The sequence below is a fragment of the Aulonocara sp. 'chitande type north' Nkhata Bay genome, linkage group LG5, assembly GCF_057382095.1.
Source record: "Aulonocara sp. 'chitande type north' Nkhata Bay isolate Kocher_YH1m ecotype deep benthic linkage group LG5, A_spYH_male_GT1.1, whole genome shotgun sequence".
NCBI lineage: Eukaryota > Metazoa > Chordata > Actinopteri > Cichliformes > Cichlidae > Aulonocara > Aulonocara sp. 'chitande type north' Nkhata Bay.
In genome coordinates this window covers 12509506-12527840 of record NC_141348.1, presented here as the reverse complement: position 1 = coordinate 12527840, position 18335 = coordinate 12509506, and the positions used below count along the sequence as shown (strand labels likewise).

Below are 18335 nucleotides of genomic sequence, written 5' to 3'. Positions count from 1 at the left end.
TATGACTGCTGGGATAAGCTCTAGCCCTTCCAGGACCTTTAATTTTAGCCATGTAAAGGCAGTATGTCACTATTTTTAGGCTCACCATTTGTTCCCATTTTCTGTCAGTCCAACTCCACAGGTTGAATGGATGAAAATGGGCCACAAATTTCCTAGTAAAGTGAGATTTGAGAATCATGGAAAATTGGTGATTGTGCCAAGAGCTGAGCTGGAAGACAGTGGGAAGTACATGTGCAAGGCAAAGAATCCACTGGGAGAAGTTCAACATACCTTCACCGTGACAGTCGAAGGTAAAAACAGTGTACAGTGCAACACACTGCAATGTTGTCACATCTGGTTTGTCTACATTGATTTCATTATTTCTGTTTGACAAATTCGTCTAATCATTGATAAAAAGGGGTTTAAAGACCAGCTGCTGTGACGATACATTGTGTTAAAATCCTCACAAGTAAAAGTTCTGCTTTAAGAAAAAGTATGATTCTTCTGTTATTGTATATCAAATTATCACCTAACTCTAATGCTTTAATCTGTAAGTAAGATTCTATGATTAGTGGAAATGGAGCTAGTTTTTATTTAGTTAATATACTCTGTTCCCACTTTACGGATTGTGGATCTGCCAAATGGTTATCAGGTACAGGAAAGATTAAGAAAAGGCTCTGATGGCTGATACAGTTTTATTCTTATTTTCCTCAAATAAGCCTCAAATGGAAAAAAAAAAGCTTTAAATATCATTGAAAGATGAAGATCTGATTGCATAAACATGCATTTTCACTGTCAGCTTCCTTTGTTTTGATTGCTATGTTAAACATGGTTGTGTGTGTGAAAGACGGTGTTAAGAATAATTCCAAGTAATGCATAATAGTATAATCTCTATATCATGGTGGCAGGTGGTGAGGCTGAAGGCAGCGGAAGAGCCTTTTGTGGGTCCATTTCTGTGTGTAATCGGTAGTAAATGTAGCATTCATTTTTACTGAATAATACATATTGCGTAACTATTCCTGTGATTGTGTTCTCCTCTGTAAGTGCTCAGTGTCTTCTTTATACTGATAACATCACGCTGACTGTGTGTTCTCAGAGCCTCCAGAGTGGGTGTTTGAGCCTGAGAGTCAGCTCAGTATGATCGGCTCAGACGTGCACATCAAGTGCTCTGCCAGTGGGATTCCTCAGCCGACGACTACATGGAGGGTGAACGGTGGACCTCTGCAGGGTCAGTCCCACAGCAGTCTCACTTAAAGCTCACTTCACTTCTTTGTACTGCGAGCTCCTTGTGATTGCTAGACATGTTGAACCCCACAGAAAGGCTAAAGGTTGATGCTGTTTTGTTCAGTGTTACAACGTAGAACATGAGGAGGAAGTATCCAGAAGTGGGAAAGTACTCCAAGGATGATGAATGTGAACATAATTGTTTAGTATCTGTTGAGACACAACCATAGAATCTAAGAAAAGACAAACAGAGACAAGTAAAACACTGACGTGAATGCTATTAATTAGGTTTGTACATTAAAGGTAATGTGCACTGCATGTTTGAGAATGAGGGATATAAGACCTTCTATGGCTTCAAAAACCAAAATATGAAGTCACTTAAATCCCTGACAGCTGGGGAAAGTTTATTATAACAAATCTAGTTAGGGCTACGTTAGCTGCAGTGTTAACTGTTAGTGTGAAGCCTCTAGGCTATGTTCACATTGTGCACAGGTACTTTAAACATTGCAATACAACCCCCCTAAAAACCATCCAAAAAAGCAAACAACCAATAAAACCAATTGTAGTACCCAGTTAGTTCACTGGGATTTAGTGTAAAAGGCCCCTGGTGGGGGCGTCAAGGTACTGCATGGATGCGTAGCAAAGTATTTTTCAATGAAATTATAAAATAATTTAAGTTTGTCATTTAAAATTGAAAATAGAGAGAACATATATTTATGATTAAATATTTATATATACTACAAGGATGATGAATGTGATCTGTTGAGATCTGTTTTGATTAAAGATTTTAGTGATTAATTAGCTTAAGAAGAGGAGTGAAAGAAGCCATCTATGTCCACTGTGAGCGACCATCTTTGAACAGAGGCGGGGGTTTACGACACCAACTCTCTGCCATCTATAATCCAGTTTTGAGATCCCTTCCCAGACGCCTTAACGCCCACTCACATCCTGGGCCATCTGATCTCAGGAATTCGCATGATAAGGTGGGGCCAGGTTTCACAATGAGCTCACCCGAAACTCTGGCTGATTGGGACCCACGCCCAGTTTCACACCTTGGCTCAGGCGATTAGAGGATCATCAGGGGGTCCTGTTGTCCCTCTGTGGGGGGTTTACTCCCACTAGGTTTATATCTGGGACTCTCCACCATTTGACCTTAGAACTGAAGAAGCTTCTCGGATGAGAGGTGAAACGTCTTCAAGCAACTTAAAGAAGTCCAGACGCTTTTCTTTCCAAGCTCCTTTCACTACGATGACCTGGATGACTGAGAACCTTCACAGACATATAGCTTAAGAACCCAAAAAATTCCTGTTTTTTCTCACTTTTTCTGTAACGCACTAAAGATACCACACCTCAACTCCAACATCTGAGTTTGTATGATTGCATGTGCCCGATTTCCAGGGTAAAACTGGTTGAAACAGAAGTTTACGTTGGTTTGCTGCTCCATCTTTTGGTACAGATTGGTAGTACACCAAAGTGTGGCCAGGTCCTAGGTCAACTTCAGCCGACATCACTTTAACACAACAAACACACAGATGTTTTAGACTTAAAATCAAAGTGATTGTTGCTTCACATTCTTTTGATGTTAGTTAATTTGGGAATTTCAGCTTAGCATATAGATTTTTTTTAATTGTGCTGGTTTAAAACTTTGTATTCACTGAGTGTACCTTTGTATTATTCCAGAGTCCCCAGCACGAAACAGGAGGGTAATTGGTGACACCATAGTTATACATAATGCCCAAGTTTCTGACAGTGCTGTCTATCAGTGTGAGGCCTCCAATAGACACGGAACCATTCTGTCCAATGCAAACATCATGATCATGAGTAAGTATATCAGCGAGCCACAGTTTTATTAAATTCTGCTTCACCATCCGAGGTCTATGAAAATGCCATCCATACAAAGTATTTGTGTCGCAGCGTACATGAATAAGGTTCAGACTTCCTTGTGAGACACAGAGAGATCGCTGACTGATGTGTCAAGCTCGAGAGCTGCCGCTGATGCTGGCATATGCCCATAAAACAGTGAGGAGCCCAGGGAAGGAGAGCTGTCTGCAAGCTGTATTCCTTCATTCAGGATGGCCGTTCTCCCTGTGGAGCAACAAGCCCTGTTCCCTACCATTTATATGCTAACAAGTCCCTTCTCAATTCCATACCAATTCGAGTGCCACAAGACAAACATGTGCTGCTTTACAAGAGCAGATTAAAAAAAAAAATCTGTTGTGCAGCTCAAATGTGGGGAGTTGCTTCTTGGTGACACAGGAGTTAATAAAGCTGGACAGTCTCTGAATGCTGAGTCCCAGTTGCTGCCTTTGTAAACAATTAGTAGAGACAGAGCGTTTTAATGGGAGGCTTTGGCTACAACTGATAAGGTGCACACACTCAGCGAACTCATTATTCCATTGTTTTCAGCTTTGATTTCTTTCTCACATTTGCTCATTTCTGACAACCTGTCAGCTGAATAGTTTTTTTTATTTTCTTCTTTTTTTTTCCTTTTTAAAAACACAACAAGCTCATAGTTAATGCACAAGTAAAGCAACACTGTTGTCACCTCATTTAACCTGCAGTTATCTGCCTATTTCCATTCCTGTTTTATCAGCTTTTAAAACCTAATCTAGCTGTGTGGGTTTTTTTTTTTTTTTTTGTCGAAGCCATTTCCTCCACGGTGAAAAAAATATATTGTGCTTTTCTAACAGCACTGTTACGATGTTATGATGAGCGTCTCCTGCTGGTTTTTGCAGATTTGCAGCCCATGATTTTAACAAGTGAGGGGGAGGAATACTCTGTTGTGGAGAGGAAGGGAGTGACGATGCACTGCAAGGTCTTCAGCTCTCCTCCTTCTACAATCACTTGGTAAGTGTAGCTTTTTTTTGCCAGCAGAGGGCAGTAGATCTCAGCTGGTCGATGCGTGCACTCCCTCAGTATACTGGCTGTTTCATTACCCACGACCTGCTATTTCTTCAAATCAAGCTGAAGTAGCCCTGTCACTCAGCTCTGATGTCCTGCTTTTATCGCTTCACTGCTGCCATAGTGTAGTAGTGTAGACCACCTGTATTTGCATTTATTTTTCTCCCCTCTGACAACTTTTGCATGTTCTCCAGGAGCAAAGACGACTCCCCTGAATCTGTTCATGGACCCAGGTTTACTGTTCATGAAAACGGGTCACTGAAGATCTACAATGTGGAGAGGGGTGACACAGGACAGTACATGTGTTTGGCCAAAAACACAGAGGGATCATCTGCTATCAATGCCATGCTTTATGTAAAAGGTAAACAGTTTTAGTCATTTAAAAGAATTGTGTTAAGCCTCACACGGGCCTCAAAATGTAAGTAACTTGGTCTTTCCTTTGGAAGATCCCACTCGAATAGTAGTGGCCCCGGAGGACCAGCGGATCCTAATAGGTACCACGGCCCAGCTCTCATGCCTGGCGGAGTACGACAAGTCTTTCAGCAATGACTTTGAGCTCCTGTGGGAAAAAGATGATATGGAGATAGCCCTCAACTACACTGAGAATTCAAGGTAGAATTTTTATTTATTTATTTGGTGAAACAGCACTGCAGACCTAATCCCAGCTGAAAAGCCCTTTTCCTTTGGTAAATCAATACCCCGTCTCCATGTTTCTACCGACAGATACTTTGTGGAGAACGGTGTTTTTCACATCATGAATGTGAGCCACAGCGACCAGGGTGTGTACACATGTGTGGCAAAAACTCCAGCGGACCAAGACGTGGCCTCAGCCCTCCTCATGGTGTTAGGTGAGCTTACGTGTGAGCGCTGCTTCGGGGGTCAAAAGTTCAGAGCACCCTGGTGCTACATTAATGCGCAGCAAATTCGAGAAGGCCACAAAATGTCAGGAAGCCAAGCGCAGAGCATGAAGGTGCAGACCGTGGCTTTATTAGCACAGCTTCTTTGAAGATGTTGTCGACATGTTAAAGTCTAAAGAAAACAGTGACGGGCAGCACAGCGATGCAGCTGGTTCCACATCCTCTGACTCCTGGGAACGATTGAACGTTTGCTCCCCGGGTCTTTTTCTTGCTGCAGAGATCTTGTGTCCCTGTGATTTTCTTTTTCTAAAAGCCGTGCCGTTACAATGATTTTCAGATGTCCCCGATGCGCCGGAGAACTTGGTACTGTCTGACCGCAAGGGCAGAAATGTGACGCTGAAATGGGTCCCCGGGGACGACCACAACAGCTCAACCACAGGTAAAAAGGAGCATCCATGTGTGCAGGTGTCAGGACATACAGCGCAGAGAGGATCAGTGCATCTCGTAGCGAATGCCATTAATATGACAGACACATTCCTGAGCAGCATCCTGCATGTAAATAGATTTGTTTGATACCATCTTGTACAATATGAATCCATTATTGGTTCATCCAAGCATGAATCATGATTAGTCTCCCTGAGGAATGTACAAGCCCAGAGCAGGGTTTCAGGCGTTTTCTGCACAGCTGGTGGTTAGATAAGTAATCCTTTGGCAGGATTCATAGCGGTGAGGGAGACCTCTGATTGTCTCTATGCCTGTCAACAGAGTTTATTATCGAGTACGAGGAGAGCCACTGGGAACCAAGCAACTGGAAGGAGCTACTCCGAGTACCTGGGAACCGCAACTCTGCTGAGCTCAAGCTCAACGGCAATGTCGACTATTGCTTCCGAGTGTCCGCCGTGAACGCTGTGGGAACCGGGCGTCCTAGCGAGGCCACAGAGAGATACAAAACTCCTCCAGAAGGTCTGAGTTTCCTCCTTTCATCGCTCAGTATTTACCAGTAGTACCTTTTGTTAGGGTCTTCCAGCCCACTTGATACGCTGCTGCTCTGTGAACTTTAAAACACTCAGACCTGCTACATAATTGATTCCATTCTTGTTGAAACTCTGCTTTCTCGCGTGCCTCGTTCACTGGAGATTTCTTCCACTAGCAATGCTGACAAAATCTATACTCCTTTTCCTCCACAGCCCCTGACAGGAACCCTGAAAATATCAGAATCGAAGGTCATTTGCCACATGAAATGGATATCAAATGGGAGGTAAGAAATAGACTTTGGTCTTTTTTATTATCTTCTTTCTGCAAGTTCTGCGACGTGGCCTACCTTTACGTAGCACATTATTCCTATCGTTATAGTTTTGAGCAGTCAAAGAATTTCTGAGAACAGAGATAAAGTTTTATCAATGTTTCATTTAGTATTTAGTATTTATTTATTTATTGTCATTGTCAAGAACAATGAAATTGCGTTTGGGGCTTCCATACAACCCAAAAAAAAGAAGAAAATAATAAATACCCCTTAAAACCCAAGTGTACATATTTAACCCAGTGTGACTCCAATGCAATAAGACAATCCTTAGCAATAATGTTCGTAGAAATTCAGACAAAGACCTGAGAAACATGACAAAATACAACAATGCAACCCATTCAATATTATCATAGGCTATTACCAATAGGAATTAAAGAAACCGAAATGGCCCATTTATGATATTTCACTCTAGAGATCTTTAAAGAAGCCCTTTTCTGGAATGTCCATGAATGAGTTCCTCATTCAAGGCTGCTCTCTGTCTTTGATTAGAAAGAGAAAGGAAAGCTATGAAGATAAAAAAATTCTTTTTAACACTCACAGTCATATATTGGCCTTTATTGTAGAAAGATGAATCTCTCCTTCACTTATTATCCGGTTGCCCCGTCATGGTAATGTAGCCCCTGAATCCTGGATTCATGAGCTCTCCTACTGTTAATGATTTGCTTTTGTGGATAATGGTATCTCATTCTATTTCTCACGGTCTGACTTCTGTGACGAGATGAATCTTTTCATCTATAAAGTCTCAGCAAGCACTATATCAAAGAAAAGCCTTGCTGCTAGACCAGGTCAATTGTTCCATTGTTTTATTAGATGGTGGGATAAAGCATTGTTCCAAGCAATGTTCACCGGACAAGTCATTTTTTTCCCCTATGGAAGGAGTGACATAGCGTGGTGAAATATAACAAGTATCTTACGCAACTGTGAAAGTCTCAGTGAAACCCACTCCATTCTTTCTTTTCCTGCTACGATACAGCCCCTGTTACCAATTGAGCACAATGGTCCCGGCTTGGAGTACAAGGTGAGTTACAGACGACAAGATGTGGAAGAAGACTGGAAGGAGAACACAGTGAAGAGACACTCATTCGTGGTGAAGAACACCCCAACTTTTGTTCCCTACGAAATAAAGATCCAAGCCAAGAATCGTCAGGGCTTTGGACCTGAGCCCAAGTTAGTGACTGGCTATTCAGGAGAGGACTGTGAGTATAAGTTAATTTTTTTTTCAGTATTCCCAATAAAATGAGAATATGTTATGGGAAAGGGGAGTTTGAAGTTACTTCCTAGCAAATAAATATTACTGCAGCCGTTTTTTTTAAAGTTATTGTTTTGGCAAATACAAAACACATGGCATGGCTAAAAATGCCCTTCTAAAAAGAAAAGTTGGGGAAAATAAGCTGGCTTTTGCTGCAGTTTGTTCAAAGCTAAACAGAAAAGAAAAAATGAACATGTTTAAATGTTCTAAACCTCAGAACATTTAAACATTTTTTTCATTTTGCTTGTGCCCACATGACCTTTGGCAAAAACTTTCACTTTTTTGGCCTTTGTTAGCTTTATGCTAAACATGGAAAGAATTTTTGCTAGGTTGTCTAGCCACCTAACCAGGCCGAGGGTCAGACCCAGGCTTGCCACTCTCAGCCATGCAGCATGTGAGCGCATGCTGAACGCATTGAGCTAAACTGGCATCTTTAAATGAGTAAAATTGAAAAGTTGTTTTGAGTGCCCTTACTCTTGAAATAAGAGAAAAATAATCTTATTCTCTTTCTGGAATTTCAGCCAAACCATTGTCATATCCTGTAACTGAAAGCTCAAGATGAGCTGAAATATCTTAAGAAAACGTTGGACATATTTTCTTAGAATGAGTTTAATTTTGTGCAGTTGTGCAAAACTTGCTTGTTAAGAATGTTTTCTTTTTAGACAAAAAATAAGAAAACATGTTCATAAACAAGGTTTTTTTTATTTTCTTGAAAATCATTTTTGCAGTGTGCTAGAAGAAGAAAGCACCATGTACCGTACTTTTTACTCTTTTTCTTTTGTTTAGCTTTCTTTTGGATTTGTCCTCAGGAGGTCACCTCAGGTCATGACACTTTCTCACTGCTGTGTCCTGAGTAAAATGGGATTTTAGGAAATGTAGCACTTGTTTTTGTTTTTTGTTTGTTTTTTCATTTTTTTGTGACTCCAAGTAGAGTTCCCTCCTCGTAGGTGTTCCAGTAAATCAGTGATCCCTAAATGTAAGCAAGCCGAGTAGTACTTTGTATTTTTGTGTTGTTTGGGTTTGTTTTTCCTTCCCTCACTTGCAGCCTATTGTAGATTATAATGTGTGTTTGCCTTTGCAGTTCCCTCTGCTGCACCTGATGATGTAGCTGTGGAGGTGATGAACAGCTCCGTGGTCAAGGTTAGCTGGACACGAGTACACAAGGACAAGTTACATGGACATCTGGGAGGCTACAGGGTAATACCTCAAAACCAGACCTTTGCTTTTAGACACAGTTTAAAAGGAATGGCACTGACCTTGCTCTAAACATTTGCTTCTCTCACCTCACTCTGTCTCCTTTACTGGTGTCCAGCTCAATGTTTTCTTGCTTACAGCACCAGAAAAAAAATCACACTAACTCAGTCAGCATTCCTTCACACATGTACATATGTATGATGTTCAAAGTTTGATATCTTGTAGGCACTGCTGAGGATGTCTCTGTGTGCCTCCTTCCTGATGTAGATAAGTTGGTGGCGTCTGCGCAGTCTGGTGGACTCAAAGAAAAGTCCCGGAGATAAACACACGCTGGCAGTCCCCGGGGATAAGAACCACGCCACGGTACCAATTCTGACGCCCTTCTCCGAGTACAGCCTCATCGTCATGACCTTCAACGGGCGGGGCAACGGCCCAGGCAGTCATCCCGTCAACTTCAAAACCCCAGAGGGAGGTAAGATTGTGGAAAAACAGCATGGAGTGTATTGATTCACAACTACTGAAGGGAAAATCTAATAATAGCCAAGTAAACTGGGTTGCAGAATTTGACTGCTTTCTGTGTGTGTGTGTGTGTGTGTGTGTGTGTGTGTGTGTGTGTTTGTGCACGCCTTTGCAGTCCCAGAGAAAAATCATGATTTCAGGGTCACAGATGTACAGAGGCACACTGTCTCTTTGGCCTGGGAGCCGCCGTTGGAGCCTAATGGGATTCTCATTGGCTACCTCCTTAAGTACCATCTCAGTACGTATCCCTATTCCTCATCCTTACACTTAATCAACACACATATAATGGTGATGTTTCTGTATTGCTGTGAGAAGATGATGTGTTTTTCATCTTGTGTTTAATAGAGTTTACCCTCAGCTTGTACTCTGTAAAGAAAACAAACAGGCCATCTATTGCTCTGACTGCATATCGGCTTAACTGTTTCAAACCTTATCCTCTACACAATACTGCACTGCAGACAAGTATGTGCAGTACCTGAACAGTTTCTTGGGAAAAGAAGTGGTGATTGTCTAACCCATGATCCTTTACACAGAAAGAAGAATTGCTGCTCTGCTCTAATAAGGCTGGGGTCAGAGTGTGTGTATAGGAACCATGTCAGGGTGGTGTCTACTGGCCTGTGTCATGATCGCGGCTCGGCTAGTGCTGAACAAGGCCTCTGAGTCACAGTCTGTTAAGGTCCAGTTTTACTGACCCCATCCTGTCTGCAGGAAACGTCCTCAGCGTAGCTCTGTCCCAGGGGACATCATCCCTGAACACATCCCACGTGTGCACACACTGTGCTGTCCTTAAATAAAAGTCATAACGAAGCTGATGACTAACTTCCAACAACGTCTTAGTGCTGCATTTCCCGGCTAATTGAGTTTGATTTGGCGGCAGCACAAAAAAAGGACCCAGCGTCACGCCGTATTTCAGGAGAGGACGTTTTCATTGTGCCACAGCAATAAAGCTGATGGACTCTTTGAAGTGTGACTTTTTTCTTTTTTTGAAGTCCCCTTGAAGGAAGTCATGTGTGAAACGTTGAGGATAATGCAGCCAGCTGTCAGTGTATCATCAGTGACACAAGTCATCTCAAGCTACGGCGCAGCTGTTTAAGACTATGCTCGTCTTCACAGCAGCCTTTAATAGCTTCACATTTCACCGGTTTCACAAGAGGCCCCGTTGTAACACACTGTTTAACGCAAGCCGGATCGACGCTGGGTTTAAAACACTTAAACTAACCTGCTTTGAAATAACACGTTTTTAGGATAAAGCCTTTCGATGGTGATATCAGCTCGTGACTTTATCTTTAACTAGTGCAGTTCCCCTTTAGAGGGAGAGTAACCCAAATTTACAGATGTCCCTTAAATCTTTCCCTTAAATCATGAACCTGCTGATTTGAAAAGAGGAGAGCCTGAAGGATACACTCACTGAATGTGTCCGTGTGTGTGTACCTGTTCACTACGTGGCCGCAGGTGTGTCTATGTGTGTGCGTGATCCCCCCCCCCCTCACAGATTGGACATCTGCCACTCTAGGGGAAACACTGATAACAATTTTTTGTTAAAATACCCAATCTGAAAACTGCACAGCCAAACAAACTCTGCTCTGCACTTTCTTGGATCCACTGCAGTACCACTGGCAAATTTGAAATGGAAAAAATTAACTGTCGGCAGGGGAAAAACATAAGATCTAGTTGTGTGGGACACACACCAGGAGATGTGGAAATCATAAACATTTTCCCTCTACCTGCAGTCAGTAACAAGTTTTTATCAAGTTCTTTTCTGAATCACTTAAAGCTTGTATGAATGTAAAGACTGAGTAAAGTCACCCTCATAACTTGAGTGGGTGGCATATAGTCACATTGCCTTAAAGAGCTGTTAACCCGCTCTAAAGCCCGGGGCATCATATGTCAGTACAGGCTAAACACCCGTCTGACTGTCTCTCAGGGAGCTTGACAAGGCAAAGATAAGATTGTCATAAAAGTACAGATGGGCGCTCATACTCAACCTGTTTTGTCATATTGAAGTCTTTAATCCTGAGTACACAGATCATTTCACTGTTATGCACTGAAAATCCACTCAAGGCTTCATAAAATATCCACTTTATTTCCAATTATATGTGATGCAGATTGAGATAGGCACATATTTTTGAGCACTTAAGACCGTTCCAGTGAAGTTTGTACTGCGTTGAACTGCTATATCGACACGAGTGGGAGTTAAAAATGACCTTGGCTATAAAACTGTCTGTTTTTCTCCCATTTGAGCTAAACTCACACTTGCTGTCAGGTCACATTTCAGTGCTGGAGAGTCTTGGTTTGCTTCACGCTCCTCAAGGCCAACTGTGTTTAGCCCGCTAGGATGAAGAATGTTTGGAAATATTGTTATTTGTCATTAGTGGAAGCGCCAAAGTCTGAAGCCTTCAGCCAGTTCACTCCATAAGATCATACGGACCAGCTGTCAGGTCCGAGTTTTGCCGTAAAAGTGAGAAAGTAATGCCACCGCAGGGTGGAAACATGATGCTTGTGGCCTCTTTTTTTGTACCAGAGTTGATTGCATAATATACTAAAATTCGAGTGGTTTTGTCCCTGGAAATAAAACTGAGCAAAAAAACCAAAAAACTAAAGCAAATCAGGATGTCTGATAACAGCGGGTGGCATCCAGGCAAATAAGAGAAGCAGACCAATACATTCTTGTCATTGTTTCTGTTGCCTTCTACCTGAGAGACGTGGCACCTCTTTCACAGCAAAGGTCACCTCAACACCTGCTGTGTTTGTTTTTGTCACAAAGAACATGAATGCCACCTCCCTACCTACTGGGCTGCTTTACGTAGTGAAAAATGAGATCCCATCACAATGTAGGCAGAGAGCACACACCAAAAACTCAAACAAATTGCAACCATAAATTAGTGGAGCACAATTTTCTTTTTTGTTTTGTTTCAGGGTTGTTGTTTTTTTGTTAATGGAGACATTATAGAGAGATTAATCCTGAAAAAGCAAAGAACAAGTTGCCTCTTTTTTTTAAAGCCCAAACAGGAAATGTACAAACCAAAATGACAAGTGACATTTGCTTTTTCTTTTCTTTTTTTGGCAGAGCTGAAATGTCCTGTGATTGTCAGTTGGAAGTATTTTGAAAGGCCACTAGAGAGTTCCCCAAAAACAAGGCACAGTCAAACATTTCACTGTGTGTCAAAATACTGGAGTCATTCAGTCAAAAGTTAAAAAATAAAATAAAATAGAAGAACAAAAAGGCATTGGGTACAAGGAAGAGCAGAGTATGGGATAAGAGGGTAACGACATTATGATATCAATCATATCAAAATTAAAGAAATCAAAATTCTATATGTATGGATAAACTATCATGACCAGAATTATTTTGGTATAGACATTATATTTTAAGAAAAGCTGGAAAGAATGGTTTTCTAATGTGGAGGCTTAGATGCATGTTCATGTGTGGTCACATCAGTAGATCAGAAAAGTAAAGCAGTTAAACAAATATGTTGTCACTAAGACACAAACTTCTTTGAGTTTCATCAGGCTGTATACAGCGTGCACAAGTACTTCCAGCAGAACTAATTGCTGACACCTTTTGGAGATGGGAAAAAACAATGTGGGAGTGTAGTACTAATATAAAGTATGCTGCCTGTCAGGCAAAAACACCTCTTCAAATGTAAAAACAAACTAGGTAAGGAAGCTGTGTTTTCAAGGGACTGAAATCTGTGAAACAAGTGTTCTTACTATGGTACATGTATCGAATATGAAGACTCTGCATAGTTACATTGTATGATCCTTACTGTGTATGAATTTAAAATGAGTGAGAAAATTCCTCTCGCGACCACAAGCTGTATATTAAAGGTGGATGAACCAGATGCAATGAGCAGCATACAGGAAGAACGTGCTGTGTTTTGGACTATTGGAGAACATGGAGAATTTACGTTTCTGTCACGACTAGTTGCTAGCCTGTACTGACCTTTGTACATCTGTGCTGCATTTCTGAATATAAAGCGTGGATAGCTATGGCAAGTTTTTTACCTTGAACCTGCAATGTACTCCTGGTAATTGGGTCGGATTGAGGTCAGATCACAGTCACGTCATAAACAAACTGCTCTGGACCAACCCGTCCAAAGTGTCTTGATTACTGTGTTCACGTCTGCACAAATGAACCACACCAAGGTGTAAAACGAACCAGAATCCAAGTTAAATGAACTTGAACACCACAGGTGTGAAAATACCCTAAAATAACTACCACAGGAGCGGTTTCTCGTTGAGAATATCCACATGATCATCAGCAGCAAGACACAGCAATGTGAGGCTTCACAACAGGACTTCTCTAGCCAGTGGGTGAAGTCACAGTGGCTAAGTCTGTATGTTATATAGAGGCTATGCTTAATACACTGTAGGTGCAGACAATCCTGATATTTTACAGTGTATGTAATGCAGTGTAAGTATAAGAGTTTTCCCTTGTTGTTCCTTTGCCTTCTGTTAGGTGACTGTGACAAAATACTTACATTTACGTATTTTTTTTCCTTGCCTTACTTCTAGTCAATGACACAGAAGAAGTGGGACCACTGCAGACAGTAGATATTAGCAAACCTGAGACCACCACGTGGATCCTGCGTGACTTGGAGCCTTTGAGTAAATACAAGTTCTACCTGTGCTCCTGTACCACGGTGGGCTGCGGGCCTGACGTCAGCGACGAGTGCACCACCACCCTGGAAACAAGTGAGTGCTTGAAGGTCCAGAAAGCCGAGCCGATCGGGCTTTATGTGTGCGGATAAGCTTGCGTGGGCGTGGGGCTGGTTGAGCGTGGCGCTTTCTCAGTGGGGGAACATTGGGAATGCGGAGGAGCTCTGAGGAGCACAATTTGCTCTGGTGAACCGAGGCTAAGCAAAGCAGGTGACAGAGTCATTTTACCATTTAGATGTGGCATTGAACTAGTGCAATATGATATAAGCCTGAGCAGCCAAGCTTTTCATATCTCCATGTAAGTAATTTTTGTGGATAAACAATTTCATATGGCTGCAGTGGAGGTTTTCATTTGTCACTGTCATGAGAGAGCAAGTGCTTATTGATTGGACAGAGAGCGTGAGCTATGAAACAATCAGCTGAGAAAGAAAATTGCTTTGAGCAGAAAGGAAACTGAAGCTTTTATTACTGAATTGTGCAATCATGAAAGAGTTGCCGGGTAAGTCATCATAATAAGCCAGCTTGTAACATGTAATCTTTGCCTTTTAATTACATATCATTAGTCGAGGTCCACACACCATACTTCATCTGGCTCAAACTCAAGCCAAGCTCCTGTGATTGTGGTCGGTGGTACAAGTGATTGAAGCAGGAAGCTTTTTGCAAGTATCACTAAATGCGCTGTAGTCATAAGAAATAAGCAGGTGGCTCTTTCAATACAAATGGACAAGAAAATGAATGTAGTATGTCACTCAGGCTGTGTTATGTAAAAGCAGAACTCTCAACTTTGAAGTGCAGCACAGGTGCTTAATATGCAAGCGATTACTTATTGTTTACTGTAAGAATCCTCACAATCACAGAAAGACACTTAATTGGCTCTTAGGGGTTGTTTATTTGCATGGTGGGGAAAAAAAACGCCGGAGAGATGATTACAGGAGGAATGGCTCATTTTATATGTATTGAGTTTTGTCAGACTATTACATGTGCGGGGGAGAGGTTCAAGGTCTGCGCATGAAAGCTATTTGTGGTAACACCTCCATCACTGTGTGCATACGTGTGTGTGTGAGGGTTTGTCTTAATGGTCCTCTGCTTGCTTTCACATATGCCACTAAAATAGTGCATTGCTTTGAGATGTAGCTTTGATCATGCAGTGTGTATTATAAATGTGCCTGTGAATGTGGACGTCTGCTTAGCCATGCAATGCTTGTCCCTTCTGTCTTTTTTCTTTTTTTCTTTTCTGCAGCTTCCATTTTGGCTCCTGCTGTTGGCCTCAGTATGTAGATCTGTTTATGCAGCAACTGTGGCATGTCATATGTACACATATAGAGAGCGTCAAACTGCTCTGAAATAGTGATAGAATAACTTTCATGTTAGTATGACATGCTCACCATTTTGTTTTTTAGTAGTGCTCGCATGCTTTTAGGTTTAGAAATATGGATGTGTGTAGCTGCTGTAGGGCTGAATAAATCATTGGGACTTGACTGTCAAACATTTGGACACTTTTTATTTGTCCTATGCAGAAGTTAGCAGCCCTAAACACTCAGCCTCTCTGCACATAATTGACCTTGTCTGCTGTTTGCCCTTGCCATCAGCAGAGAGCACTCTGATGCCTCCTTTCATTAGAAAACCGTCAACTTCTTCTTAGATAAAGTTTTGCAGCTTCCTCTCTAATAACAATTGGTAATGAGTAACCTAATTATAAATTCATATTAATCTTGGCTCATTAGCAGCTGTAAACGAATATTGACTTTTCTCCTAGCAACGGCAGGCTCGGTGCAACAAGCTGGGGTAATAAATGATGCCTTAAGAGCCAACCGCAGTAAGAGCATCAGACACGCCACGAGCTCGTCCCTTTTTCTTTCTTTTTTTGGACTGGAGTAAAAATGAAAAGGCACATCTCAGAAGTGTGAAATACAGTTTTGAAACTCTAGATCGTGTTTCAGATTGCATAGTCACTAATTTTAGAGTGTACTTAACAACAGCATGCATGCTAACAGTAGACGATAGCACCTCAAGCCCTTGCCCCAATTGATAACCACAAGGTCTGTCTTTTCTTTTCAGGCAAGTCAGCTTCCCCCTCACCTCCAAGCACTCCAAAGTCCCCTGTGACCAAACCCACTCGTTCCACCATAGGTAGAGCCACAGCACTTTCTGACACAGCAAAGCCTTAACCGTACAGCATCGACAGCAAAGGCTGAGGGATAAATGCAGAGGAGCATTGACTATTATAATGTGATAGCATCTTCAGGAATTTTTTTTCAACTAGTTTGTAATGTAAAATGGTAGCCATATTGTACTGTAAGCTTTCATTTCTCTGCTACACCACCGGGAAATCTAGCATACTAGATCTATATCCCGATCCCACAGTGTGGCAGTGGAGTGCAGTCACTTGAACAGGACAGATATGTCTAATTGTAAGTGATTGATTTGTTGGGCCCCATTCAGCCCTCTGTGTGGCAGTGTATTGACCCAGCAGTCACCTGACATTTCCATGTAATCTTCAACTGGGTAAACAGCAACACACCTCTGGGACAAGAAGAGGTCCGGGGACAGAGAGAAAACAGCAAGGAGAAACATCCTCCTGAGCCATGCAGAGAAGTATGAGCTCATACTGGGAGGGTGATATTTACAGGACACTGAGATAAGTGGAAGCTGTTGAAAGCTCCTGTATCAGAATATTTTCTGGTCTCTCCTTATTAAAAAAAAAGATTTCTGACTTTGAAGGGGTATCTTCCAGGGCATTCGTTCCCTGCTGGGTGAGCAGCTGCTTTCTCCAGAAGGTAATAGCAAGCTGAGGAACATGGTGACAAAACACGGCAGCAAACCTCTGGATATTTTTAACTCAGATTGTCTATGTCAGTCGAAGTCATCACACACTTGCAATGACTAGAATTGCTATAGCTGGTGACTAATCCATCAACATTAGTCAGAGAGTGTCATTTGCAGTTGTTGGGATGGACAGCCCAGACACAGGTGTTCTTGTGAACTGAATTATCACCTGAGCAAATAAAGCACCTGAGCTTGAGGCACAGATGAAGATTTGCATGTTTGCTGTGGTGAAATGAAGTGGATTGTGCTTTGTTGACTAGCTTAGACAGCTGCTGTCAAAGCACACGTTTCCCATACTAATCATGCTCATCAATTACTGTTTTTCCCTCTTTCTCTGTTTGAGGATAAGAAGGATAAAATCACCTTGATAGGTATGTCTGAGGTAGATGAAGCTAGAACACACAAAATATTTTCACGGACCAGCCTTTAAGGTGTCGCGGATAATTACAACAAAATAAAATGATACGACCAAGACAAAAACTGTGATATTTTGTAAATATAATAATAAACGCAAATTCACTGTGTGTAACTTTATTAGCAGCGTCCTCCTGAAATGTGCCAACAACACTGAGAGTTGGCACATTTCAGGAGGAGCATTTCCTCTCTGCGCCTTAATGCTCTCTGGTCACTATGGTAATGCGTAAACATTTCTTTCAAAATAAGACACACAACTACAACGCGGGAAAAGACCCAGACTCGGAAACTGAGTTAATGATAAAAACCCTGAAAATTTCACACCCGAGCCTCAGCTTTCGGCCCGGTACCAAACGACTCACGGACCGGGCGTTGGGGACCACTGCTCTATGTGCACACACTTGGCGACTGTGGAGAGGAAGAACTCCCCTTTAACAGGAAGAGAGCAATAAAAACTGGATTTGTTTAAGCTAATTATTAATCTGAAAACTTTGTGAATTAATTCACTAAATTGAATTAAACACTGAAATATTTTTTTCATTCAACATTAAAGCTGAAAAAGCTTTTCTGCTTGTTGAGTTTCTAATAATTTGCACTTTACCTTGAGTTACCTTGAAAAATGCCCAACATTGTCTGGCTTCAGCTGCTGGGATTACATTTTTTTTGTTTGTTCATTGATGAAATACAGAAAGGCAGTGACACCGGTTTGGCCAAAAACTGTTTTTAACACTTTAAAACTTCCAGGACTGTGAAATAACCATAATAAATCTCAGGGGGAAAAGTGTCTTATTAACATGTTATAGGGCTAACTTGACTTCATTCCCATGTTTCATTCATTTCTGCTTGTGTGAAATGTCCATCATGCAGCAGTCTTTGGTGTTAAATCGCTCTTCAGGTTTTAGTAGATTGCCATTCAGCTTTGCAGGCTCCACCTGTGGTTCCATTTCCCTATCCACATTACTCTTGTCCTGTTGTGAGAGTGACCCAACGTCCCCTTCTGTCAGACATAATTGATGCCTAGTGTTAGGAAGGAGCACGCTTGCCTCTTCCTTAGAAAGCATCCTTTATCCTGTAAACACACACGATTGCTAACACTTTGATCTGCTTTGTCCTCTACTAACCCTTCTCTGCCATTTCTCCATTTCTTTTCCTCATCTCGTCTTATCCCCCCGTCAGTCCCGACCCTGTTTAATGTTAGCTCTGCTGTTAG

At 41.8% G+C, this 18335-nt stretch overlaps 1 protein-coding gene across 13 annotated transcripts in view; it reads left to right on the top strand.

The window, feature by feature from the left end:
• Nucleotides 1-18335, top strand: part of chl1b (cell adhesion molecule L1-like b) — an 80770-nt gene that overhangs the window by 52684 nt on the left and 9751 nt on the right. For 8 of the 13 annotated variants that reach the window (XR_015129050.1, XM_086291358.1, XM_086291360.1 and 5 more), the window contains 18 exons: nucleotides 109-290; nucleotides 1076-1207; nucleotides 2884-3024; nucleotides 3939-4050; nucleotides 4299-4465; nucleotides 4551-4716; nucleotides 4828-4952; nucleotides 5299-5400; nucleotides 5727-5924; nucleotides 6149-6219; nucleotides 7238-7460; nucleotides 8595-8710; nucleotides 8975-9179; nucleotides 9342-9464; nucleotides 13742-13921; nucleotides 15126-15155; nucleotides 15944-16015; nucleotides 18302-18335. The exon at nucleotides 18302-18335 is cut by the window's right edge and continues 74 nt beyond it. Coding sequence is in view for 12 of the 13 variants with exons in the window: in XM_086291358.1 (XP_086147484.1) it covers nucleotides 109-290; nucleotides 1076-1207; nucleotides 2884-3024; nucleotides 3939-4050; nucleotides 4299-4465; nucleotides 4551-4716; nucleotides 4828-4952; nucleotides 5299-5400; nucleotides 5727-5924; nucleotides 6149-6219; nucleotides 7238-7460; nucleotides 8595-8710; nucleotides 8975-9179; nucleotides 9342-9464; nucleotides 13742-13921; nucleotides 15126-15155; nucleotides 15944-16015; nucleotides 18302-18335 (2379 nt within the window). In the remaining variant the exon portion in view is untranslated. The remainder of the gene's footprint in view (nucleotides 1-108; nucleotides 291-1075; nucleotides 1208-2883; nucleotides 3025-3938; nucleotides 4051-4298; nucleotides 4466-4550; nucleotides 4717-4827; nucleotides 4953-5298; nucleotides 5401-5726; nucleotides 5925-6148; nucleotides 6220-7237; nucleotides 7461-8594; nucleotides 8711-8974; nucleotides 9180-9341; nucleotides 9465-13741; nucleotides 13922-15125; nucleotides 15156-15943; nucleotides 16016-18301) is intronic. The other 5 variants (XM_086291365.1, XM_086291363.1, XM_086291355.1 and 2 more) reach the window with 4 other exon arrangements.